Genomic DNA, 26,859 nt, shown 5'->3' with positions numbered 1-26,859 from the left:
TTCTCAACAGACTTGGCAGCCCAAATAGCTGCCTCTAGAGTAGGTGCCTGACGCACTGGCACCGCATACTCCCAAGGGAGTCCCTTGGCATACCGATCGACTTTTGTCAGTTCGTCTGGAACGATGCGTAAAGCAAACTCCATCTTGTCTGTGAAAGCATTAGTGTATTCATCCACTGACATGCTGCCTTTCTTCAATATCAGAAACTTATTCTCTAACTCCAATAGATTTTCAGCAGAGCAGAACTTGCGCTTGAATTGCACCAAGAACTCTGCCCAGGTCAGTTGCAGTGGCTCATTAGGACTTAGGATCTTCCCCAAAGTGTTCCACCAACGAACAGCCCCACCCCTGAACTGACGCACTGCATAGGTAGTCTGCAACTTGCCTCTGCAGCCACAAGTCATGAAGGCTAGCTCCATTTCCGATATCCAATCCATAACTCCGATCGGATCTTCCTTTCCAGTGAAGGTCGATGGTTTGCAAGTCAGAAAATCCTTATACTTGCATCCCATTCCATCGTTCCTTCCATTCTGGTTGTTTTGCCTAACTATCGGTGGGTTGGCTTGACCAACAGACCCACTGAAGTTTTCCACCTTCCGAGTGCCCTTCATTTAATTCAGGCTCTTCCACTCGAATTGACAGTTCTTCACGATTCTGCTGAAGCAACCGTCTAGTTTCATCCATCTGACGATCCAACATCGTCTGAATCATCATTTGCACACCAGCCATGGTTATTGGCTCAGGTGCTGCTGCTACGACAGGTATTTGCTCAATCACTGGTGGTTGATTCCTGTTTTCATCAGCATTTCCAACTCCACTTCTTGTTCTCACCATTTTTGTTCTACACACCAAATAAGGTGAAATTATATCCTCAATCACGATAGATATTCACATCGCCCTTATCACTCCGAAACGTTTACATGCTAGTTCTAATATCGTAGACGTACGCTTAGAATCCTAAACACATAAGGTTTCCAGATCCGGTCGGCAACAGACCATAGATCCGAACAAATAATAGCATCAATTTAGCTATCACACAAAACATTTAGCACATAAAAGCATTTTAGGCATCATTCCTAAAATGAACTAGTGCTTGTGTCAATTTAGGTGTACTACCTAACATATTTTAGACACACTCCTCACAATCATTACTTAGCATTCTAAGTTTAAGTCTAGAAATTTCCTACAAATTCCTAGTTCGCTTAAACTAATGCTCTGATACCAACTGTGACATCCCCATTTTCACGGCCAGAAAAGACCGATTTGTTTATGCTTTGTTTTATAAATCAGAGTGATCGTTTAAAGAAAACGGTTGCGGAATTTGTTCCCAAAATAAAATATGATAACCATTTATCAAAACGTTTCTCAAAGAGAATGTATTTTCATTAAATAATAAAACCTCGGGATGTCATGTTCCGATACAGACCAAAAGCATAAACAATAATAAATAGACCTTACAACAGTTATTCATAACTACTGGCCTATAATCCAAAATCTCTCATCAAGTCCACCAACTTATACTCTTGTGCCATTACCTGTAATGCAAACAAAACTGAGTGGGTCAGGCTTGGGAGCCTGGTGAGCATATAGGGTTTTCAACCCACAATAATACAATTATTATATTCAACCATCAAACAATCAACTCAATTATTCATCCCTATTATGTTTCTTAGGATTTTACCCTAGGAATTCAACTACTCGTCATTCCTTCATTCCTAAGGATTGACCTAAGGGATTTACACAAACTTCCATTGCTACATAAGGCGCATCTGCCAACATTATCCTTTAAGCGCCTCTGCCAGGATTACGTCATACACTATGAGGCGCGATTGCCAGGTTTATGACATTCTCTTTTAGGCGCATCCGCCGACATTATCTTATAAGCGCATCTGCCAAGATTACCCTATAAACGCATCCGCTATTATTATGACAATCTTTATTTGGCGCATCTGCCAACAATATCCTGTAAGCGCATCTGCTAGGATCACTCTATAAGCGCATCTGCTTTTATTATGACAATCTCTATTTGGCGCATCTGCCGACATTATCCTATAAGCGCATCTGCTAGGATTACGACATTCACTACTTGGTGCATCTACCGATATTATTCTACAGCACATCTGCTAGTCTTATGACATTCTTTAATTGGTGCATCTACCAATATCATTCTTAATCATCTTTCATACCTCATCATTTCATCACATACCAACTATCTCATCTACCCATGTTCTACCCAACATATTTGTAGATCTAGAATACACATACAGTTTATCTCATTTTAAAACTATATAAAACATTCATGCCATACTCATCTCAAATAAACAACAATATATAAACACATAGCACGTATTTTATACCAAATACTTCATATTTATGTGTTAGAAGAAAGTAACCATACACTCTGCCAAACGTACACTTAATACATTCAAACAATACTTGTATTATACCCGTGTTTATGAAAGGGACTATACATCCATCCATATAAACAACTTTATATTATCCACGTAGCACGTATTTCAACGAAAATACTTAATAATTATGCGTTAGAAGAAAATAACTACACATTCACACTTATAAACAACAATACTCTTAATACACTCAAACCAAACTCGTATTATTATTGTGTTTATGAAAGGTAGTATACACTCACTTGATCAGAAGATGATCGGACAGCACTACGACTTGCAGAAGTAGTAATCCACAGCAGATCTGGAAGATCTTCTCGAAAATCGAACTTCTCGCGGGCAGAGCTTCGACTCGGGAACCGCACTTTTCGGGATCTTCGGGATCTCGGGACTTGCCTCGGGGTAAGAGTATGATACCGGGGCTTCGGGGTAGCTTCGGGGGTTTACGCGCAGAGCTTCGGCACAAAAACGAGAGGAAATTAGCAAATGACTCGGCTGCCTTCGGATTCCTTTTATAGAGGCTGGAGCCTCGGAGTACGCGGGGCGTACAGGCGTACGCAGCGCGTACGCGTCCGAAATCGTCACTGCATGCGTCATCCGAAGTGTCGACACTATGCTGAGTACGCGGTAGCGTAACCTCGTACGCGGGGCGTACTCCGGATCACACCGGTGACTCGGCTTCGGATAATGCTTCCGATTTTGAATTAAAAATAAATATAAAATGATTAATAAACTTCGGAAATTCATAACTTCTTCATACGAACTCCGTTTTCGACGTTCTTTATATCCACGCGAAGGTGAGACCACGCTCTACGACTTTCGTTTAGACTCCGTCGGCAAATTTTGACTTTATTTTTATTAATTATTTTTAATAGGCCGCGACATAAACTTTCGTTATAAATTCATAACTTCTTCGTTTGACGTCCGTTCTCGCCTAACTTTTTATCGCTTCGATACCAACAATGAGATCTTCGATTCTCATTTAGATTGCTTCGGCTAAATACCGCTCTAACGTAAATTCACTTTTTACGTTGCATTGCGTCGTGCCGGTTCTGTCGCGAAACTTCGGCGGGCCATAACTTCTTCGTTATAACTCGGATTTTGGCGTTCTTTATATGCACGGAAACCTTGTGACATATACTACAACTTGGTTAAGATTAATCCTTCTAGATAATCTTCCATCAAAAAGTCATTTTTGACGCTTATTGTTTCTAAATTGACTAGCCCTGATCTACGGGCGTTACAATTATCTCCCCCTTAGGATGATTACGTCCCGGAATCATCAACGAAATAGGATTCGCATACTGACTCCATAAGTTATCTTTCCATTCTAAGTAATAACCTTGATGCTCAATCCTGCATCTGCTCTTCGTACTATCTTGGACTTTCAATCATAACCTTCGAGTTACAAAATAAGTCCTTATTGCGAACTCTTTCTTCTTCTTAGGATAAATATATTCCTTTATCCAATGTAACAAACCGATGGGTCGTGCTCTATTGACCTCTCATCGCATGATGCGACGCTTAGACTCGGTCTTTAATAAAGTTAAATTCCAGAATGGAATATACCTTCCTTCATATTCTAATGCGATATAATCACATTTCAGCATGTAGCATTTTTGCCTACAAACTTCTTTTAACAACGAGAGCGACACTATCAATCGCATTAACTTCAACCTTCTGACTTAAGTCAAATGTTACATCTAACTCGGTCCTCTAGACCACGTATATACTCCTCGCCGTCGAACTCAAATTAAACATGACCACTAGGGTCGGAACAAGAACCATCTTACTAGTCATCACCGAAACAATGGTAATGACATACCAGAATAAAATGGAATCAATCACTAGTTTCTTGGTAACCTTGCGACCTTCCCTGATCCAAGTGCGAGTCCTGTGCTTCCGGTAGTATATGCATCTACTACCTTTCACACCTACTCATACTCGTCCCAAGTATTGCCTCGTAGTCGACCAAGTCGCCATGCAAGAAAATCAGACAATCATTCAACACATCAGTTAACAAAACTAGGGTTTATATTAATTCCTTGAAACGGTTACACAAAAGTTCAAGTTCACCCTATACTATGCCTCTAATAGGCTACACCACATGTTACTTTTCATAACGCTACTTTATAACTTGATCTTTAGATATAAGATCCTTATTCCTGATTCCTTGCATTGCCATCTGCTTCATCAAGGATCATTTGAAATGCTCTTGCCTTTAGCTTTGGCGGCGCCTCTAGCCTTGATGTTTGATTTTTCCTTGGGCAGTCTTGCTTGAAGTGCCCCTCTTCGTTACATTCGTAACACACCTTTTTGTTGAAAATACATTCATCGGCGTAATGCCCATGCTTTCCACACTTGAAACATGTCACTTCCACGCCACATTTTCCTGAGTGCTTCTTCTTGCACTTATCGCACCACCGTGCCTCATCCCTTCCTCCTCCTCCAGACTTCGAGGATTTTCTTTTCTCATTAGAACCTGAAGTTCCTTCTAACTTTCTCTTCTCACCAACTTCAACCTTACTGTCAGTCCTCCCCTTGATCATATTCTCAACAGACTTGGCAGCCCAAATAGCTGCCTCTAGAGTAGGTGCCTGACGCACTGGCACCGCATACTCCCAAGGGAGTCCCTTGGCATACCGATCGACTTTTGTCAGTTCGTCTGGAACGATGCGTAAAGCAAACTCCATCTTGTCTGTGAAAGCATTAGTGTATTCATCCACTGACATGCTGCCTTTCTTCAATATCAGAAACTTATTCTCCAACTCCAATAGATTTTGAGCAGAGCAGAACTTGCGCTTGAATTGCACCAAGAACTCTGCCCAGGTCAGTTGCAGTGGCTCATTAGGACTTAGGATCTTCCCCAAAGTGTTCCACCAACGAACAGCCCCACCCCTGAACTGACGCACTGCATAGGTAGTCTGCAACTTGCCTCTGCAGCCACAAGTCATGAAGGCTAGCTCCATTTCCGATATCCAATCCATAACTCCGATCGGATCTTCCTTTCCAGTGAAGGTCGATGGTTTGCAAGTCAGAAAATCCTTATACTTGCATCCCATTCCATCGTTCCTTCCATTCTGGTTGTTTTGCCTAACTATCGGTGGGTTGGCTTGACCAACAGACCCACTGAAGTTTTCCACCTTCCGAGTGCCCTTCATTTAATTCAGGCTCTTCCACTCGAATTGACAGTTCTTCACGATTCTGCTGAAGCAACCGTCTAGTTTCATCCATCTGACGATCCAACATCGTCTGAATCATCATTTGCACACCAGCCATGGTTATTGGCTCAGGTGCTGCTGCTACGACAGGTATTTGCTCAATCACTGGTGGTTGATTCCTGTTTTCATCAGCATTTCCAACTCCACTTCTTGTTCTCACCATTTTTGTTCTACACACCAAATAAGGTGAAATTATATCCTCAATCACGATAGATATTCACATCGCCCTTATCACTCCGAAACGTTTACATGCTAGTTCTAATATCGTAGACATACGCTTAGAATCCTAAACACATAAGGTTTCCAGATCCGGTCGGCAACAGACCATAGATCCGAACAAATAATAGCATCAATTTAGCTATCACACAAAACATTTAGCACATAAAAGCATTTTAGGCATCATTCCTAAAATGAACTAGTGCTTGTGTCAATTTAGGTGTACTACCTAACATATTTTAGACACACTCCTCACAATCATTACTTAGCATTCTAAGTTTAAGTCTAGAAATTTCCTACAAATTCCTAGTTCGCTTAAACTAATGCTCTGATACCAACTGTGACATCCCCATTTTCACGGCCAGAAAATACCGATTTGTTTATGCTTTGTTTTATAAATCAGAGTGATCGTTTAAAGAAAACGGTTGCGGAATTTGTTCCCAAAATAAAATATGATAACCATTTATCAAAACGTTTCTCAAAGAGAATGTATTTTCATTAAATAATAAAACCTCGGGATGTCATGTTCCGATACAGACCAAAAGCATAAACAATAATAAATAGACCTTACAACAGTTATTCATAACTACTGGCCTATAATCCAAAATCTCTCATCAAGTCCACCAACTTATACTCTTGTGCCATTACCTGTAATGCAAAGAAAACTGAGTGGGTCAGGCTTGGGAGCCTGGTGAGCATATAGGGTTTTCAACCCACAATAATACAATTATTATATTCAACCATCAAACAATCAACTCAATTATTCATCCCTATTATGTTTCTTAGGATTTTACCCTAGGAATTCAACTACTCGTCATTCCTTCATTCCTAAGGATTGACCTAAGGGATTTACACAAACTTCCATTGCTACATAAGGCGCATCTGCCAACATTATCCTTTAAGCGCCTCTGCCAGGATTACGTCATACACTATGAGGCGCGATTGCCAGGTTTATTACATTCTCTTTTAGGCGCATCCGCCGACATTATCTTATAAGCGCATCTGCCAAGATTACCCTATAAACGCATCCGCTATTATTATGACAATCTTTATTTGGCGCATCTGCCAACAATATCCTGTAAGCGCATCTGCTAGGATCACTCTATAAGCGCATCTGCTTTTATTATGACAATCTCTATTTGGCGCATCTGCCGACATTATCCTATAAGCGCATCTGCTAGGATTACGACATTCACTACTTGGTGCATCTACCGATATTATTCTACAGCACATCTTCTAGTCTTATGACATTCTTTAATTGGTGCATCTACCAATATCATTCTTAATCATCTTTCATACCTCATCATTTCATCACATACCAACTATCTCATCTACCCATGTTCTACCCAACATATTTGTAGATCTAGAATACACATACAGTTTATCTCATTTTAAAACTATATAAAACATTCATGCCATACTCATCTCAAATAAACAACAATATATAAACACATAGCACGTATTTTATACCAAATACTTCATATTTATGTGTTAGAAGAAAGTAACCATACACTCTGCCAAACGTACACTTAATACATTCAAACAATACTTGTATTATACCCGTGTTTATGAAAGGGACTATACATCCATCCATATAAACAACTTTATATTATCCACGTAGCACGTATTTCAACGAAAATACTTAATAATTATGCGTTAGAAGAAAATAACTACACATTCACACTTATAAACAACAATACTCTTAATACACTCAAACCAAACTCGTATTATTATTGTGTTTATGAAAGGTAGTATACACTCACTTGATCAGAAGATGATCGGACAGCACTACGACTTGCAGAAGTAGTAATCCACAGCAGATCTGGAAGATCTTCTCGAAAATCGAACTTCTCGCGGGCAGAGCTTCGACTCGGGAACCGCACTTTTCGGGATCTTCGGGATCTCGGGACTTGCCTCGGGGTAAGAGTATGATACCGGGGCTTCGGGGTAGCTTCGGGGGTTTACGCGCAGAGCTTCGGCACAAAAACGAGAGGAAATTAGCAAATGACTCGGCTGCCTTCGGATTCCTTTTATAGAGGCTGGAGCCTCGGAGTACGCGGGGCGTACAGGCGTACGCAGCGCGTACGCGTCCGAAATCGTCACTGCATGCGTCATCCGAAGTGTCGACACTATGCTGAGTACGCGGTAGCGTAACCTCGTACGCGGGGCGTACTCCGGATCACACCGGTGACTCGGCTTCGGATAATGCTTCCGATTTTGAATTAAAAATAAATATAAAATGATTAATAAACTTCGGAAATTCATAACTTCTTCATACGAACTCCGTTTTCGACGTTCTTTATATCCACGCGAAGGTGAGACCACGCTCTACGACTTTCGTTTAGACTCCGTCGGCAAATTTTGACTTTATTTTTATTAATTATTTTTAATAGGCCGCGACATAAACTTTCGTTATAAATTCATAACTTCTTCGTTTGACGTCCGTTCTCGCCTAACTTTTTATCGCTTCGATACCAACAATGAGATCTTCGATTCTCATTTAGATTGCTTCGGCTAAATACCGCTCTAACATAAATTCACTTTTTACGTTGCATTGCGTCGTGCCGGTTCTGTCGCGAAACTTCGGCGGGCCATAACTTCTTCGTTATAACTCGGATTTTGGCGTTCTTTATATGCACGGAAACCTTGTGACATATACTACAACTTGGTTAAGATTAATCCTTCTAGATAATCTTCCATCAAAAAGTCATTTTTGACGCTTATTGTTTCTAAATTGACTAGCCCTGATCTACGGGCGTTACATTTATTGCCATGCGTCCATTTCTGGGTTGGGCGCGGTATTGATGCAGAGGGGGCATGTTATTGCCTACACCTCGAGGCAGCTCAAGCCTCACGAGGCGAACTACCGGACGCATGATTTGGAGTTGGGGGTGGTGGTTTTTGCCCTCAAGATTTGGCGACATTACCTCTACGGGGTTCGATGTACCATCTACACAGACCACAAGAGTTTGAGGTACCTCATGGATCAGCCAAATCTGAACATGAGGCAGCGTCGGTGGTTGGATGTGGTGAAGGATTATGATTGCGAGATTCTTTACCACCCGGGAAAGGCCAACGTGGTGGCCGATGCGCTTAGCCGCAAGGTGGCGCCGATCAGGGATGTTTGCATGAGGATGACCGTGGTGACTCCCCTGTTGGACCAAATTCGGGAAGCTCAACAGGAGGCTATCAAGGAGGAACATCGGAAGAGCGAGCGTGTAGTGGGTCAGGTTTCCTCCTTCGATTATGATAGCTAAGGACTATTGACATTACACCGTAGGGTGTGGGTGCCGTATCACGGAGGTGTGCGCCATACTTTGATGGAGAAGGCACACAAGTCCCGATTCTCTATTCGTCCGGGGCGACGAAGATGTATAGGGATCTTCGTCTAGATTATTGGTGGCCCTGCATGAAGCGGGATGTGGCATGGTACGTTGAGCGGTGTTTGACCTGCAGGAAGGTCAAGGCGGAACATCAAAGACCGCATGGCAAGATGCAGTCGTTGGATATTCCACTGTGGAAATGGGAAGATGCGCATGGAATGGATTCGATTTGGGTCATCGTGGATTGATTGACCAAGAGTGCTCATTTTATTATGATTCAGGAGAGCATATCGGCCGAGAAATTGGCCGACATCTATATCAGGGAGATCGTGGCACGGCATGGGATGCCGATATCGGTGATCTCGGACAGGGATGTGCGTTTTACTTCCAGATTTTGGAAGAGATTTCATGACGAGTTGGACACTCGTCTGCATTTTAGCACCACCTTTCACCTGCAGACGGATGGTCAAAGCAAGCGGACCATCCAGACTTTGGAGGATATGTTGCGGGCATGCGTGTTGGATTTCGGTGGTAGCTGGGATGCCTATCTTCCCCTGGCCGAGTTCTCATACAACAACAGCTACCACGCGAGTATTGACCGTCCTCCATTTGAGATGTTGTACAGTCGGAGGTGCAGGACCCCGATATGCTGGGGTGAGGTTGGCCAGAGAGTTATGGGGAGCACCGAAGTGGTGCTCAAGATGACCGAGAGGATTCAGCAAGTCCGGAGCAGGCTTCAGACTTCTCAGAGTCGGCAGAAAAGTTATGCCGACAAGCGTCGATCTGACTTGGAATTCCAAGTCGGGGATATGGTTCTCCTGAAGGTGTCGCCTTGGAAAGGCGTCATTCGATTCAGGAAGCGGGGCAAGTTGGGCCCGAGATTCATCGGACCGTTCAGGGTTGTAGCCCGGGTGGCCAAGGTGGTGTATAGGCTGGATCTGCCAGCCGAGCTCAGCCAGATCCACAACACTTTCCATGTTTCGCAGCTGCGGAAGTGCCTAGTGGACGATTCATCGGTAGTGCCATTAAAGGATATTCAGGTTGATGACAGCTTGAATTACATTGAGCGCCCAGTCACAATCCTCGACAGGAAGTCGAAGGATTTGCGGAACAAGAAAGTAGAGCTAGTGAAGGTGCAATGGCAGCGCCGCAAGGGTTCGGAATGGACTTGGGAGCCGGTGGATGAGATGATGGAGCATTACCCCGAGCTGTTTCAGGATCGAGCAGCAGACTTCGAGGACGAAGTCTAAAATAAGTGGGGGAGATTTGTAGCACCTGGTTCCTGGTACGTAAATCTTATTCGAGTATTCTCCTTCTTTTGCCTTGGACTCGGCGAGTCATAGGTCCGACTCGCCGAGTAAGGATGGGACCCGGGACATGTTTAAGTTGGCGACTCGGCGAGTCCATATTTTGGACTCGGCGAGTCACCGTTGTTGGATGAAACCCTAAGTTTCAGGGGTTTGCACCCTATTTAAACAACATATCCGCCCCAGGCCAGCCCCCATTCACCCCCCAGAGCTCCCAACCCTCGTTCTAAGCTTGTTCCTTGAGAGTTTGAGGCTATTGTGTGTGTTCTTGAAGGTTTTGAGGCAAAAGGAGAAGTAGATCAAGAGGAAGGAAAGGAACCCAGGCATGTTTGCACTCTTTCAGCAGTTCCTTTGAGGTATAATCCGTTTTCCCCCTGTTTCTATGCTTATTACTTCATTTAAGTCATTCTTGAGCCAATCCCCAAGTTTTTATGTGCAAATTATTCCGTGATAAGCTGATTGGCCCTTAGATCTATGCATGGTTGAGCTCCAGGAGCTCAGATCTGTTGCCTTTATGGACCCTTATTGCATGAAGACCGTAGATCTACCCTTTTGGGTACATATTGAACCCTAAAATCTATATTGGTGAATATCTACACGTAAAGTTTGAAACTTTACGTGTGATTCGTGTTCTAGGAGTCCAGATCTATGAATGGCATGGACTGGAATCGAGTAGATCTGTGTATTTAGTGAGTGCATGGAAATTACTCGTCGAGTCGTTCATGTGACTCGGTGAGTCTGTTCGCGAGTCTCCGAGTTTGTCCCCGTTTCTTAGTGTCGAGTGAGCAGTGAGTCACGGGGTGTGACTCAGTAGGTCAGAAGCTGAACACATCTATGGAGGAACTCGGCGAGTCAATGCCCTGACTCGGCGAGTTCAAGGCAATCTCCTTAGATCAAGAACAGAATCGGCGAGCTGTTCATACAACTCGGCGAGTCTTAGCATAAGTGTTCATCGGATGAAGATGAACACGACGAGTTATTCATACAACTCGGCGAGTAGGATGAAGGACTTAAATATCAGTTTAGAAGGAGAACTCGTCGAGTCATCGCCTAACTCGACGAGTAGAATCGGGATTCATGGCAACCATTTGGGTAGGGACTCGGCGAGTTGGAAAGCCAACTCGGCAAGTCAGGTCAACTGAAAGTTGACTCTGACTTTGACTTAAGGCATGATCAGGGGTAAAATGGTCATTTTACCCAAAGGACAGTTGGCAGTGTATGATTGAGTATGTTGTAAGAATTGCAGCCAGAGGATTTCCGGAGCAGCAGCAGCAGCAGTAGACAGTCAGTTCGCGATCAAATCAGCAGCTACTTCGAGGTGAGTTACCTTCCAATAGCGGTGGGTCTACGGCCACAATGCCGGCCCACCAATAGGAGTTGTATGTAGATGATTGTCTCTATGATATTCATCTAGGGATTACTACTACCTGTGTTGTGTTTGTGTGCTAGTATGATATGATGTTATGTGCTAGTGACAGTAGGGGGAGATAGTCCCTAAGATATCCGGTCGGTAGGGCCGAAGGGGTAGTCATACCCAGCCATGTTAGATAGATACTGATATTGCGATGCATGTTATATAGTAGTAGTAGAGGGGAGAAGTAGTTCTCTAGTATCTGGTCGAGAGGACCGAAGGGGGAGGCCAGCACCCAGATATGCTAGGCAGTATTCGGTCGAGAGGACCGAAGGGGAGGCCAGCACCCAAATATGCTAGGCAATGTCCGGTCGAGAGGACCGAAGGGGAGGCCAGCACCCAAATATGCTAGGCAATGTCCGGTCTTGAGGGCCGAAGGGGTAGGTCGGGCACCCAGATATGCCTGACAATATGTGTATGTTATGTGATTATATGGTATGCGGTACAGTGGGGGAACTCACTAAGCTTCGTGTATACGGTTTTCAGTTTTGGTTTCAGGTACCTCCTCAGTTAGGGGAAAGGAGTCGGCGCGGTAGCAGCATGTCACACACACACTCTCTTGTTTCCGCAGTTACAAGTTTGTTCTGGGAATTGATACTCTGATATTTGATTGATCGAATGTTGTGATTTTCAACTTGGTTTTCGATGTGAAATAGTTTAATCAAACAATGTTTTAACTATTACTGCTTTTATGTAATGTTTATAACGAAATTTTTGGACGTGAAAATTGGGTAGTTACAATACTTACCAAGAGTGGTATCTTTATGTGATTGAGCTGTTTTATGTGTTATCTGTGTATTGTAGTATTCTCCATTGTGTCTTGTGATTATTGCTGAATATTGTTGCTATGAGTTTACTGAGTTGGGACCGGAGGGTTCCACCGAGACAAATTGACCGGAGGGTCTTTTTGAGTTATGGCCTAGAGTGTCTAATGAACTGTGTATGGTATTTTTGGGAACTCACTATCATTTATGCTTACCATGTTATGTGTTATGTGTTTCAGGTACTTCTCAGGATCACAGGAAGCCGTCGGCTAGATTGTACACACACACCGGAGATTGTTTTATGTTTTAGAGGATCCTGGTGTTTTATACACTATTTTCTTTTGAACCTGAGTTTTGGGGGATTGATGTTGTCGCAATTTATGGTTAATTGTTAAAATTAATGTGTTTTTGAAATTAAAAATTTGGTTGAAATTCTACGTTGTTACAAGTTGGTATTAGAGCCTTGGTTTGAGGGATTTAGATACACCTCCTGGTGTGTTTGGACACAAACTGAGGATTTGAGAAGAATTTTCAAAAGAAAAGAATTTTTCCAAAATGAGAACGAGTTTTAAGAGAAACAAGTTGAAGTGGTGTGTACAATTTGCTCGAGCCTGAATGGTGATTTCTCAAAATACCTTTATTCATGTATTACATGATAATTTATGAGATTTTTTTATAGAAATTGCATGTTAGAGGGTAAGCTAGGTATTTCATATTCTAGGGCTAAAGTTTCCTGATCTATGATGCCTTAGCCTAGGGGATGCTTTGATCAGTATTATCTGTTATTGTGTCAGTATGTGCTGACTTCTGAGTTGGGAATATATCTAGGAAAAGATACGTATATGAGCTAAAAAGGGGGTCTCTGAGAAGGTAGTCTGTGATTCATGAGGTATAGAGTAATTTTGAACTAGAATCCTAGGAGGAGGACTTGGGGTCACTATAGGTGGGGTGTGGAAGGTAGTATTGGGCCCGTACTACTGGAATCACCCGATCTGTAGGCAACCCAAGTAAGAATCCTTATGATGCTAAGGAGAAAGTAGGGATGAGTAGTCGGGTGTGATTATGCTTGAGCGAGTCTTTGATTATTTTGTGTTGTGTTTCAGAGACATCATGGTATGTACGCGCCACACCCCAGGTACCAGTAGAGCTGGCGATGATGAGATTCGCCAGATGATTCGCGACAAGGTGGCCACAACCATCCGAGAGGATATTCCGAAGATGTTTGGGTCTATAAAGACCACTTTGATCGAGTTGTTTGATGAGCGATATGCTGCTATTTCCGAGGTGGCTGCTGCTGCAGCCACCGCAGCTGTCACTATTGCCAGACCGCAGGGGGATGACTCGTTGATGTACCGGGAGTTCAGTAACACGAAGCCACCAGAATTTGATGGGACTCTGAATCTGATTGCTGCGATGAGGTGGATCTATGATGTTGAGGGATTTTTCTACACTTGCTCATGCCCAGAGTATTTGAGGGTACGGTTCGCGCTGAACCAGCTTCGCTTGGGAGCGAAGGACTTGTGGAAGTTTGTGACAGCTAGTTTCACCCCTGCAGAGCATGTTGTGGTGACTTGGGAGATATTTGATGAGATGTTCCGAGATTAGTATGTTTCCCCTATGGATAGGGAACGGTTAGCCCAGGAGTTTCTATCTTTTAGACAGAAGACAGAGTCGGTCACTATGATTACACGGATGTTTCACAAGAGGGCGTTGTTTTTCCTTGAGCATATGGCGACTGAGCAGGCTCGCATGAGTCGGTACTTGAGCATTCTAAGGAGGGATATTCGGGATTTCGTGGCGAACTCATCTTACCACACATTTGTTGTGCTACAAGAGAATGCCAGGAGGAGGGAGATAGAGTTGGAGACTCAGGCAAGGGAGGACGCGGAGTCTCAGGGGAGAGACTGGCGGACGGCATAGTCGCAGCCGGCAGCCAAGCGAGCTAAGCCCGCTGATCCGAGACCAGGAGGCCAGAAGAGCCGCACTTGCGAAAAGTGCGACAAGAGTCACGAGGGTTCTTGTCGGCCAGGGATTTGCTACAAATGTGGCAAGGAGGGGCATATGGTGAATGATTGCCCCAAGGGTTTCGCAATCTGTTTCCACTACAATCAGACCGACCATCGGAAGGCCGAGTGCCCTCAGCTTGTTCAGGGATCAGCCCAGGGTTCCACTCCAATCAGACCGACCATCGTGTCCCATATGCTTCGGGTATAGGATCGATTACATATGCTATAATTTTTGAACATTCTAAAATTTTCCAAATGCATAGTGCATTAGGAGGGAAAAGGGACTAGAATCAGTTTTGACTAAAATAATTAAACAACTATCAAAGGACGATCTAAAGTTCATTGAGGATTGGTCACTTGTGAGTAGCTGGAAGTATAGTACTGGATGGATCATATCGACACTATTATGAATAGATAAGATTCTATTAAGAATGAGTTATCATATGGAAAATATGGAAATGCTTCCATATTGGGAGTTGGAAATTAAGAATATGTCTAGATTAGATAATTTTATGCAAAAGGATGTTGGAAAGAATGTACTTTGAGTGAGAGACATCACATCTATATAATTGTTTTGTAACAATTTCTAATAGAGAACCTTTTAATTTCATTGACCAAGTCTTGGTGACTTTTGTGCTATGACTTTACGAAAGGATCGTTGCATAAAATGTTAGAATCTAACATATTCTAGTAGTGGCAAGGACCTTGTGTTCTTACACTAACGATGAGGATTAGCAATTGTGAAATGAGCATCATTAGAAAAGTTTTCAATTAATCTATTTCACAAAGCATGGTCCATAGGAAACATAGTGTGCATGCTTGGTGCATGGGACAACTATTGTTGTAATTCAAGTAATAAGTTGATTTTCTGAAAGAGTAAACAATATATAATAAGTAATCAATATGGTGGTTAAATAAAAGTGTTTTATTTACACTCAAAACTCTTGGGGCCATATAGGATTAAGTATTCTTATTGTGTTTAAATTTTGCATGTTTTGACTTCCAGAATAACTAGGTTATTCGAACCTCCATAGTCAGTCATATGTTGGAAGTATGTATGAAGGAAGACTGTCAAGAATCTGTCTGTAGATTGTATAGAGTGTTTAGACATAGCATAAGTTTGCTGTAGAGTTCATGAGTGCTTTGATAAGATCAGAGTATTGGATTAAACCCATGCTTACATGAAACACTTCATGTTTTTTTATCACGAGTGATTGTGAGACGATAATATTTTATATTCTTGAAACCGAGACGTGTGAGTTGTTATTTGTTGGACAGTTGCACATTGATGATAAGTAAACGCATCAGTAACTTGGTGTTATAAAACTTATTGTTGTGTGTGATTCAATCAGTAGGTGCAAGCGAGCATTTGAGTCGAAGTTTATCCATTCCTTTTACCCAAAGGGGGATAAAAGTGATATATGTGGGCCCATCGATGATTTAGTGATGACACCTAAGCGCTTGGCCAAGCCGGGACTAAGTTGGTGTAAAACTAAATAAAAAAAAATCCCGTTTTTTTTTTTGAAAAATACGTGAAATATTCTAATAAAATATTACACTGACAAATTCTAAAAAATAATTTTAAAATGCAATATAAATGGAAAAATCAAAAAAAAAATTTTAATATTATTTTCGGAACTTGAATTAACTAAAAAAAATAAAAAAAAAAACTTAAAAAAAAATCCCGTTTTTTTTTTTTTTTGAAAAATACGTGAAATATTATAATAGAATATTACACTGTACATATTCTAAAAAATAATTTTAAAATGCAAAATAAATGGAAAATTCTAAAAATTCTTTTTTTAAATATTATTTTCGGAACTTGAATTAACTAAAAAAAATTTTAAAAAAAATAAAAAAAATACGTCTTACGGTGTCATAAATTAGGTCATCTCACATGAACCTAACCATATATATATATATATATATATATATATATATATATATATATATATATATATATATATATATATATATATATATATATATATATATATATATATATATATCATTAATATTTTATAGATATTGATGTGAGTACACGTAAAGGTCTTCTTCGTAAATCACTCAATATCTTCCACTACTATGTATTTTAGTCAATTTAAAAAAAAAATCTAAAAGTAATGCATTTAAGTAAGTAAGGATTTTTTTAATCCAAATACTACCAATTATTATTTACCTATTAGACTACTTACCACCTATCGAAATTCAACATTATTTAAATATCATTTAAACTACACAAACCATACACAAGATCATTAAAATCTAACTATAACATGATTCTCTAAATTTCTTTCCGTAATATATTTTTTTACGACTAAATTATACATACGAATACACACATCAACAATTACATTCTCAATATAGATGAAGATGATAATGTATTTTAATTAAATACAAAAATTTAAATTATGAATCCAATGAAAAAGACAAATTCAAACCATAAACTTGGATCTATAATAAGTTTTATCTCAATTGTCAACTAAAGAATCCGAAAAAATATCAATCAACTAACTTGATGGTATATTATGTCATATCTAAGGGACATTTAAAATATATCAAAGTTGAGTGTCTAATACAAAAACCCAATAACTAAATGCCCTTAACTTATTTTAAATCATATATAATTCTAATATTTAGGCTATGTAACTAAATTCCTATGCAACACACCTAATCTCCTGGTTATATTATAAAAACTATGTGTAAAACTCGTGTAATACACAGGTTGATTTAAAAAAGATTAAATATCAAAATGAAAACAATAAATATTTTTTTAAAATAAAATTCTGAAATAAGAAATAAAAAATATATCAACTACAATTTATTATTAAATTTAATATTTTACATATATACACATAACTGTTATTTGAGTTTAATTTTAAAAATTAAAAAATCTAGAAATTGACATATGGATTTTATTTTATTTTAAAAATATCACAACAAATGTCAAAACTTATGAGAGATTGACATGTGGCAACCTTGATCTTCATTTATTATAGTAGACTATACTATCGGCATGTATATTTTAAATAAATTAAGGTTGATAATACTTGTTTTTAATATCTGTATAAGTGATGATGATCATCTCATAAACAATAGATAAGACGAGTCTTAGGAAGCTAAATAAATAGTTAAATACTAGATGTTCATTATGTTAGAAATTTGGGTGTAGAAAGGCTTGGAAATTCTGAGAATTGTGATTATCACTTTCAAATCGAAGTATTTGGTGGTACTCCCAAATCTTCAATTGGATAAGACTCAGAGAGACAAGAACCGAGAATGTTTGATGATATTTTCGTATGTACCAGAAAATGAGACCAAAACCAGCTAGGGGCTCTGCCCCTTGGACCCCACCAGGGGCTGCCGCCCCTTGGACCCCGCTCCCATGGGCGCTGCCCCCGGACCCCCGTTCGTTCAGGGGCTTCGCCTCTAAATGACAGTGTACTTTGAAACTTGATCAAACTTAAACAAGTGTGTACTCCACACCTTCCTTACTTGTTTAATATTTATCAAGATCATTGTTGGTCAACACAAAGTAATCTCATTACACTTAAATAACATTGATGATCAAAATCACCAACAAACCTCCCCCATTTAAGTGTAATCTTGATTAACTTAAAATGAAACATAATAACAACAAATTGATGCATAAATGAAATGTCGTGACGATTGAATTTCACATTAGTATATTATTCATTCCAAATATCCGAATATTAGGGTGTCACTACGGATTGAACCCTTTCTATTCATAGTGAATACATAAAGATAAAATACACAACAATTTACATTCTCATAAGTTCTAACTTGACATTATATTTTACTAGCTTGTGTCCCATCCTTCAATAAGTATATCAAAGTCAAGTCCCAACTTCTTGAAGCAGCTAAACTTCATACTTATATAGGTAGTTCTTTTGTTCTTGCACCTGCAAATGCAATTTTTCAAAGAACTATTAAGAAATAAAACTTCAACCTTCTCAACTTGCAGTACTGAACACATACCTTGGGATGATAATAAAATGTGTTCCAATCTTCAAATATCAAGCTTTCCACATTGAATTCAGCATCTACTATTACATTAGATGGGAATTGGCTATCTCAATATAAAAGATTTTAAGTGGACTTCAAACCCATCCCTATAGCTGCCTTGTGCACAAGATTTCTTGCTAACCCTTTGGTTAGATGATCGGCCAAATTCAATTGAGTTCTTACAAACTCCACAGATATCACACCAGTCATGATGAGCTCACGAATCATGCTATGTCTAACACCTAAATGTCTAGACTTTCCATTGTATACTTGACTATAAGCCTTAGCCAAAGTTGCAGCACTATCACATCTGATAGAAATGGTAGATATCGGTTTGGGCCATAATGGAATTTCATAAATCAAATTCCTTAGCCACTCAGCTTCATTACCAGCAGCAGACAATGCAACAAACTCAGATTCCATGGTTGAGTTAGTAATACAAGTCTGTTTCTTGGATGCCCAAGAAATGGCACCTCCTCCAAGAAGAAACACCCAACCACTAGTAGAAGAGTGATCCTCTAAGTTGTTAATCCAGCTGACATTTGAATAACCTTCCAAAATAGAAGGATATCCACTATAAGTTAAACCATAATGTATGGTCCCTTTCAAATACTTGAATACTCTACTCACAACTTGCCAATGATGTGAACTAGGATTACTAGTATATCTACTAAGTCTTCCCACAACATAAGCTATATCAGGTCTAGTACTAATCATGGCATACATTATACAACCAATAGCCCTTGATTATTCAAGTTGAGACACTGGAGATCCTTTATTAGGTAGAAGCTTAAGACTAGGATCTATAGGAGTGCTAACAGCAGAACAATTCTCAAAGTTAAAATTTTTCAATATCTTCTCAATATAATGAGATTGAGAAATTGAAATCCCATTTTTTCCTTTTCTAATTCTTATACCAAGAATTACCTCAACCTCCCCCATGTCTTTCATATCAAAACTAGATGATAAGAATTTCTTAGTTTTATCAACTTCTTCCAAATCAGTACCAAATATCAACATATCATCTACATATAAACAAATCATGACTCCTTTACCAGAAGTATCAAATTTAATTTGCTATATACACACTTGTCAACTTGGTTTAATGCAAAACTATTAGACAAGACAACATCATCAAACTTTTGATGCCATTGTTTTGGTGCTTGTTTCAAACCATATAATGATTTCTTCAATTTGCACACCTTATGTTCATTACCATGCATAACAAATCCTTCAGGTTGTTTCATGTAAATTTCCTCATCTAAGTCACCATTCAAGAATGCAGTTTTCACATCCATTTGGTGAATCACAAGATTATGTATAGCTGCAAGAGCTAACAATAATCTAATAGTGGAAATTCTAGCAACAGGAGCATAAGTATCAAAGAAATCAATGCCTTCTTTCTGCCTAAAGCCTTGGATAACCAATCTGGCTTTATACTTATCAATTGTGCCATCCACCTTCATTTTCCTTTTGAGGATCCACTTACTTCCCAATGCCTTGCAACCAGGAGGTAAATCTGACAATACCCAAGTATTGTTATGCATGATAGAATCAATCTCATCCTGAATTACTTCTTTCCAGAAATGAACATACCTAGAACCCATAGCTTCACTAAAAGTCTTTGGATCCTCCTCAATATTAAAACAATATTGATGTTGACATATAGTCTCATTCCTTGTTCCTTCAACTAGATAAAGTTGAAAATCAGATCCAAACGACTTAGCTTTTCTAGCTCTAGTACTCTTTCTAAGTTCAGGCACATAACTTGTACCCCCAGAATCATCTCCAGCTTGAGTTGTGTTTTTGTTGACAGATTGTTGAATCATGTCCCTTGGTCTAGGTATAGATGTAAATCTTTCTTCATCAAAGATAGCATCTCTTAACTCTATAACAGTGTTAACAGACACAGAGTCATTAGATTCTAAAACATAGAATCTATAAGCTTTGGAATGCTCGGCATATCCAATAAAGATACAATCTATACCTCTCTCACCCAATGTTTTCCTTTTGGATTCAGTGAGCCTTACAACTGCTCTGCAACCCCAAATTTTGAGATAACTCAAATTTGGTACCTTTTTACACTAAAGTTCATAAGGAGTATTCTTACTCCTTTTATTTGGAGTTCTGTTCAAGATGTAACATGCAGTTAACATTGCCTCACCCCAAAACCCTTCACTTAATCCAGAATAAGACAACATCGAATTAACCATTTATTTCAAAGTCCTATTCTTTCTTTCAGCTACACCATTTTGTTGTGGTGTATAAGGAGCTGTGGTTTGATGTATTATTCCAGTTGATTCAAAATAAATTGGATCATAATACTCACCACCTCTATCAGTACACAAGACTTTTATTAATTCATTTTTATGAAGCTCAACTTGTTGTTTATAAATTTTAAATTTATCAAGTGCTTCATCCTTAGAATGTAGCAAATAGGCATAACTATATCTAGATGCATCATCAATAAAAGTAACAACATACTTTTTGTTTCCAAGGGAAGGTGTTGCATGGAAATCACATAAATCACTATGTATTAGATCCAACACCTTGCTTTTCCCTAACAACATCTTTGAAAGGTTGTCTAGTGATTTTAGTTAGCATGCATGTTTTACATTTTTCATTATTTTGCATATCAAAGGAAGGATTTAAACTCATTTTAGACATGTCTTTTAATCTTTTGTAATGATTGTGTCCTAGTCTAGCATGCCATAATTCATATTTATTAAAATTATTGCTAGTACTAGTAGAAGCCATGCAAACAGAATTATCAATAAAAAGATAAGTAATATTTAGCCTAATCATTCCTTTATATACATATCCAAATCCTATAAAAGAACCATGTCTTGACAAGATATACTTGTCACTTTCTAATACTTGTTTGTAACCACAATTATTTAATACAATTTCAGACACGAGATTCTTACGAATCCCTAGAACATATAAAACATTGTTCAAACACAAACATTTCCGAGAAGTAAAAGTAAGTAAAACAGATCCTATGCCCTTGATTGGTTCAGTTGCAACATTTCCCATCTTCACAACAGATCCATCATTAATTGGTTGAAGGTCCTTGAACCAATATAGATCTTTGCAAACATGACTTGTTGCTCCCAAATCAACCCACCATGCAACATTATCATCCTGCACATAAAATGCTTCAGAAATCACAGAAATATAATTTTGAATATATTTAGAATTCTGCATGAATACAGAAATCTAACCTTGTTGCTTCTCTGGATCCTTGGATCCACTTGGTCCTGCACCATCCTTGTTCACTTTACACAAACGACAATCTTTCTTGAAGTGACCCGGTTTGTTAAAATTCCAACACACCACTTTAACCTTCTTGTTGGAAGACTTGTCATCCTTTCCTTTAAACTTCCTTTTTTCCATTAGACTTATTTTGATTCTTTGATCCTTCTCCATCCACCATGTTCACAGAAGAGGAACCAACTTGGTTCTTGCCTTTGGGATTGTTATCAAGTTCTTGAGTCCTTAAGGACTCTTCAATCTGTAAATGGCTTCCAAGTTGAGTCAAAGTTAATTCCTCTTTGTTATGTTTCAAATTCTGTTTAAAATCCTTCCAGGAAGGGGGCAGTTTGTCAATAATCACAGCCACAGAAATGGCTTCATCCATTTTCAGATTGTGTTGAGCAAACTGTCCCAGGATCCTTAACATTTCATGGAATTGTTCCATAACAGGCCTAGAGTCAATCATTTTGTAACCCATAAAGTTACTGACAAGAAACTTCTTGCTAGAAGCATCTTCAGCCATGTATTTGGATTCAAGAGAATCCCACAGTTCTTTTGCAGATTCGAAATTTTGATAGATATCAAAAAGAGAGTCAGACATACCATTGAGAATATGACCACGGCATATGTAATCATTATTTTCCCACTTTGATCTCCTTCTTGTTTCCTCCAAAGGTTCATCTTCAACAGATTCTGGTAAGACTGGCATGGGTGTACTCAGAACATATACCGCTTTCAGAGTGGTAAGGAGAAAGTGCATCTTCTTCTGCCATCTACGAAAATCTTGCCCTTCAAACTTGTTCAATTTGTCAAACTTGCTTGTCATATCCTTCACAGAATTGCCACTTGCCATGATCACAGAATACTTCGATTTATGTTAGAAATTTGGGTGTAGAAAGGCTTGGAAATTCTGAGAATTATGATTATCACTTTCAAATCAAAGTATTTGGTGGTACTCCCAAATCTTCAATTGGATAAGACTCAGAGAGACAAGAACCGAGAATGTTTGATGATATTTTCGTATGTACCAGAAAATGAGACCAAAACCAACTTTAATATCTATGTCTGAAAACTGTCATATGACAGTTTTTAACTGTCATAAAACCATAAAAACTGTCATAAAACGGATATATGGATAAGGGTCAAAGCAATGGTCAATTATCTGAAAAATCAATTTTCGATCCCAGCCAGGGGCTCTGCCCCTTGGACCCCGCCAGGGGCTGCCGCCCCTTAGACCCCGCTCCCAGGGGCGCTGCCCCCAGACCCCCGTTCGTTCAGGGGCTTCGCCCCTAAATGACAGTGTACTTTGAAACTTGATCAAACTTAAACAAGTGTGTACTCCACACCTTCCTTACTTGTTTAATATTTATCAAGATCATTGTTGGTCAACACAAAGTAATCTCATTACAGTTAAATAACATTGATGATCAAAATCACCAACACATTATAAATTGTTGCAGAACATAAATGAATTCTCGATATGTATATATAGTTAATTGGCAGTCTAACACATTGCATAATTAGTCTAGTATATAGAAAGACATTTAATTAATTAACGGTTTGGTACATCATATCAATTTTAGTTTTAGAATCAGTGATTACGTATAGATCCCGGTTCCAAATGTGGATACTCGGACACGATGCTCATCCTTACGTACAACTTTTTAAACTCCTTCGTAAATTATTGGCTTATATGTTTCAATTTTGACATCGCTAATGAGAAATTTTAAGTATTTGAATTTAAAATTTTAATAAGCATTTGTTAGTTTAAATAATAAGTTTTTAAAAAATTACTTTCTCCTTACTTATTAATTTATTTAAAAATTATTTAATAAATTATTTTCTCATTACACATAAACGTAATTTCTCATATACCAAAAAATAACTTATCAATTTATTACTTTTTTTATATCAAATAATCTAAAACAAACGCCTTTTTTAAATATCATTTTATCATCCGGAAAAAAATGAAATAAAATATTCTTCTATTTATGTTCTTATAAATTCTTCTACCCAATTAAATGATGAAATATATTATTATAATATGACACAAATAGACGTCTCACAAGTTCCATAGAGATTACTTCTCAATACGATTTCTTTTAAATTCATTAAAATTTCATGTAGTGATTCTTGAATACCCATTATGGTAGAATATTCGTGTGATATTTTCTCAGATTTTGCGCGTGTGATACATGTTCCTTCGATTTCTCCAAGCAAAGCTCTTCGCATAGCAATGCCCATTGTCTCTGCTTGACCTTTCATAAACGGAGACAGAATAAAGCACCCATAAAGAAGACGCTTACTGTTTGCTGCTGATTCAACACACAAATATCATTATATTAACATTAAATTTAACATATGTTATCATTTAATTGGACGACAAGATTTGTACGAACATATTTCATTTCTGTTATTCAAAAAGCATAACCCAAATACGTACCAGTTTCATAATTGACAGGAACACTACCTTATTAACAAAGTAGTTTACACTTTATACTCCACAACAAATAACATAAATTTACGTCCAAGAACAATTACCGGTTACCACTTTTATTTCTCAGTTCTTCTTCTATTATTATTATTTTAATCATGTGGCTGTACCATCGGTCGTTGATGGCGTTCAATTATTAAAAGGCTTTTATTATAACTAGACGGCGCAAATAGTCACTTTAACACAAAAATCCATCCGCCAGTGAGTTTCTTTCTGCCATCATCCGTAATATATAATCAAAGTCAATACATCAAAGTATCCGCCAAATTTTCTCAAAGGTTTTTTTAGTCAAATTCAAAATCATCGTCTATTCTTTTTGATATATTTCGTATTGGTCATTGACGGCAGGCTGTTTGTTTAACACACTGATTATAAGTAGACAATGTAATATGTTCACCTTCAACACAAACATCCACGTATCATTGAATTCACTCTCCTGCGACACTTACACAAAATGTGGAGTTTCATAGCACAAGTGTCGATCTACGGTTTGACGTTGTTTCTTGGTGCTTTTTTGGTGTTCTACAAATGGTACAATTCTTCATCATCATCCACCACCAAGAAACTACCACCATCACCACCAAAACTGCCAGTCATCGGCAACCTCCACCAGCTAGGTGCAAGCGTCCACCACTCCTTTCTATCTCTGGCCAGACGTTATGGTGACTCGCTCATGCTCCTCCACATCGGCTCAGTCCCAAGTTTGGTGGTCTCATCAACAGAAGCAGCTCGCGAGATCATGAAAACTCATGATATTGCATTTGCAAGTAGACCTAACACAAGAATGTTCAGGGCTATCTCCTACAATCTCAAGGAAATAACAGTAGCTCCTTATGGAGAATACTGGAGGCAAGCAAAAAGCATTCTAACGCTTCAGCTTCTAAGTAACAAAAAGGTTCAAACTTATAATGGATTGAGAGAAAAGATAATCGCCGAGTGCGTAGATAAGATAACCCAGTGTTTCTTATCTAACAAGCCAGCAGACTTGAGCGATTTGTTTAGCTCGCTTACAAACGACGTGACATGCATGGCGACGTTTGGGAGGACATATAACGAAGGGGAAATTGGGAGGAAGTTCAAGAAGGTGTTGCAAGAGTTCTCAGAGGTGTTGGGTAGCTTTTATTTTGAGGACTCTATTCCTCAGCTTGCGGTGGTTGATCGTCTTAGAGGTCTCAGTGCTAAAGTTGATAGAGTCGCAGTAGATTTTGACGAGTTTCTACAGGGCGTGGTCGATGAGACCATAATAAAGGTACGCAATAACTCTGAAAAAATTTCTGAAGATGGTGTGGAAACCTTCATTGAAGGACTACTCAAGGTTCAGAAGGAAGATATTATCGGCATCACCATCGATGCAGACGTCATCAAAGCACTCCTCTTGGACGCATATGTCGCTGGAACAGATACATCATCTTCGGTACTTGAATGGGCGATGACTGAGCTTCTGTTACATCCGGATAACTTGAAGAAAGTCCAAGATGAGGTAAGGAGCATTCTTCATGGGAAAGAAGAGATAACAGACGAAGATCTTGACAAGATGATTTATCTTAAAGCCGTGATCATGGAAACCACCCGCCTCCATCCTCCCCTTCCGATTCTACCACCAAGAGTCGCACGACATGATGTTAATGTGATGGGGTATGATATTGCAGAAGGAACAAGGGTATACGTGAATGTTTATGCAATTATGAGGGACCCTAAAGTGTGGGAAAAAGCCGAAGTGTTTCTACCAGAGAGGTTCTTGGAGTCGTCTATTGATTTCGTAAGGCATAATTTCGAGTTGCTTACGTTTGGAGCTGGAAGAAGGGGTTGCCCTGGAAGGGTGTTCGCCATGGCGATCAATGAGAAGGTTTTGGCTACTGTTTTATCAAAATTCGATTGGTCGCTGCCACAGGGTGTAACACCGAAGGACGTCGATATGAATGAAACTTTTGGTCTCGCTAATCACAGAAAGATTCCATTGCTTGCTCTAGGAAAACCTGTCCCCATGAATGGTTGGTAAATGACAATCGATCTTAGTATAATAATATTTATAACAATAGATCGGCAACATCTTTCATCATCTCATTGTATTTTTTATATATAATATCATCCAATATTTTTCTTTTGGGATCTATTTGGATGTAAGATTACGACAATCAGGTATATGTTAAAATTAAATAATATTGCTATGTCTTCATTCACTTGTCATTATTAGGCATGTTTTCAAACCTTGTGTTATTTGTATTGTTCCAACCCTTTTTGTTGACAAAAGGAACTTACCATGAAAGAGGGATTCGTGTTCCTGTCTATTCTGCCTTCAGCCAACCCGCTCAACCTTCTTTTCTTCCATTTTCTTCTGTTTTTTCCCTCTTCGGGTCAGACAACACGCAACATCCCCTATGGCCCTATCTTTCACTCTGGTCACTCTCTTCTCCGTGGTCAATTGAACCCA

At 39.1% G+C, this 26,859-nt stretch overlaps 2 protein-coding genes across 2 annotated transcripts; one reads left to right on the top strand and one right to left on the bottom strand.

The window, feature by feature from the left end:
• Positions 1–22,055: 22,055 nt before the first annotated feature.
• Positions 22,056–22,787, bottom strand: LOC128128009 (uncharacterized). The gene is made up of 2 exons (XM_052766765.1): positions 22,483–22,787; positions 22,056–22,386 (listed from the first exon to the last, which is right to left on the bottom strand). The coding sequence occupies exons 1-2, from the start codon at positions 22,785–22,787 to the stop codon at positions 22,056–22,058; spliced, it is 636 nt and encodes a 211-aa protein (XP_052622725.1).
• Positions 22,788–24,818: 2,031 nt separating this feature from the next.
• On the top strand, positions 24,819–26,608 carry LOC111897186 (cytochrome P450 736A117). The gene has a single exon (XM_023893140.3). The coding sequence runs from the start codon at positions 24,883–24,885 to the stop codon at positions 26,425–26,427; it is 1,545 nt and encodes a 514-aa protein (XP_023748908.1). The 5' UTR covers positions 24,819–24,882; the 3' UTR covers positions 26,428–26,608.
• Positions 26,609–26,859: the final 251 nt, after the last annotated feature.

The sequence above is a fragment of the Lactuca sativa genome, chromosome 8 (assembly GCF_002870075.4).
Source record: "Lactuca sativa cultivar Salinas chromosome 8, Lsat_Salinas_v11, whole genome shotgun sequence".
In the NCBI taxonomy this organism is placed as follows: Eukaryota; Viridiplantae; Streptophyta; class Magnoliopsida; order Asterales; family Asteraceae; genus Lactuca; species Lactuca sativa.
Note: the sequence above shows the minus strand (reverse complement) of the source record. Positions and strands in the feature narration are given on the sequence as shown.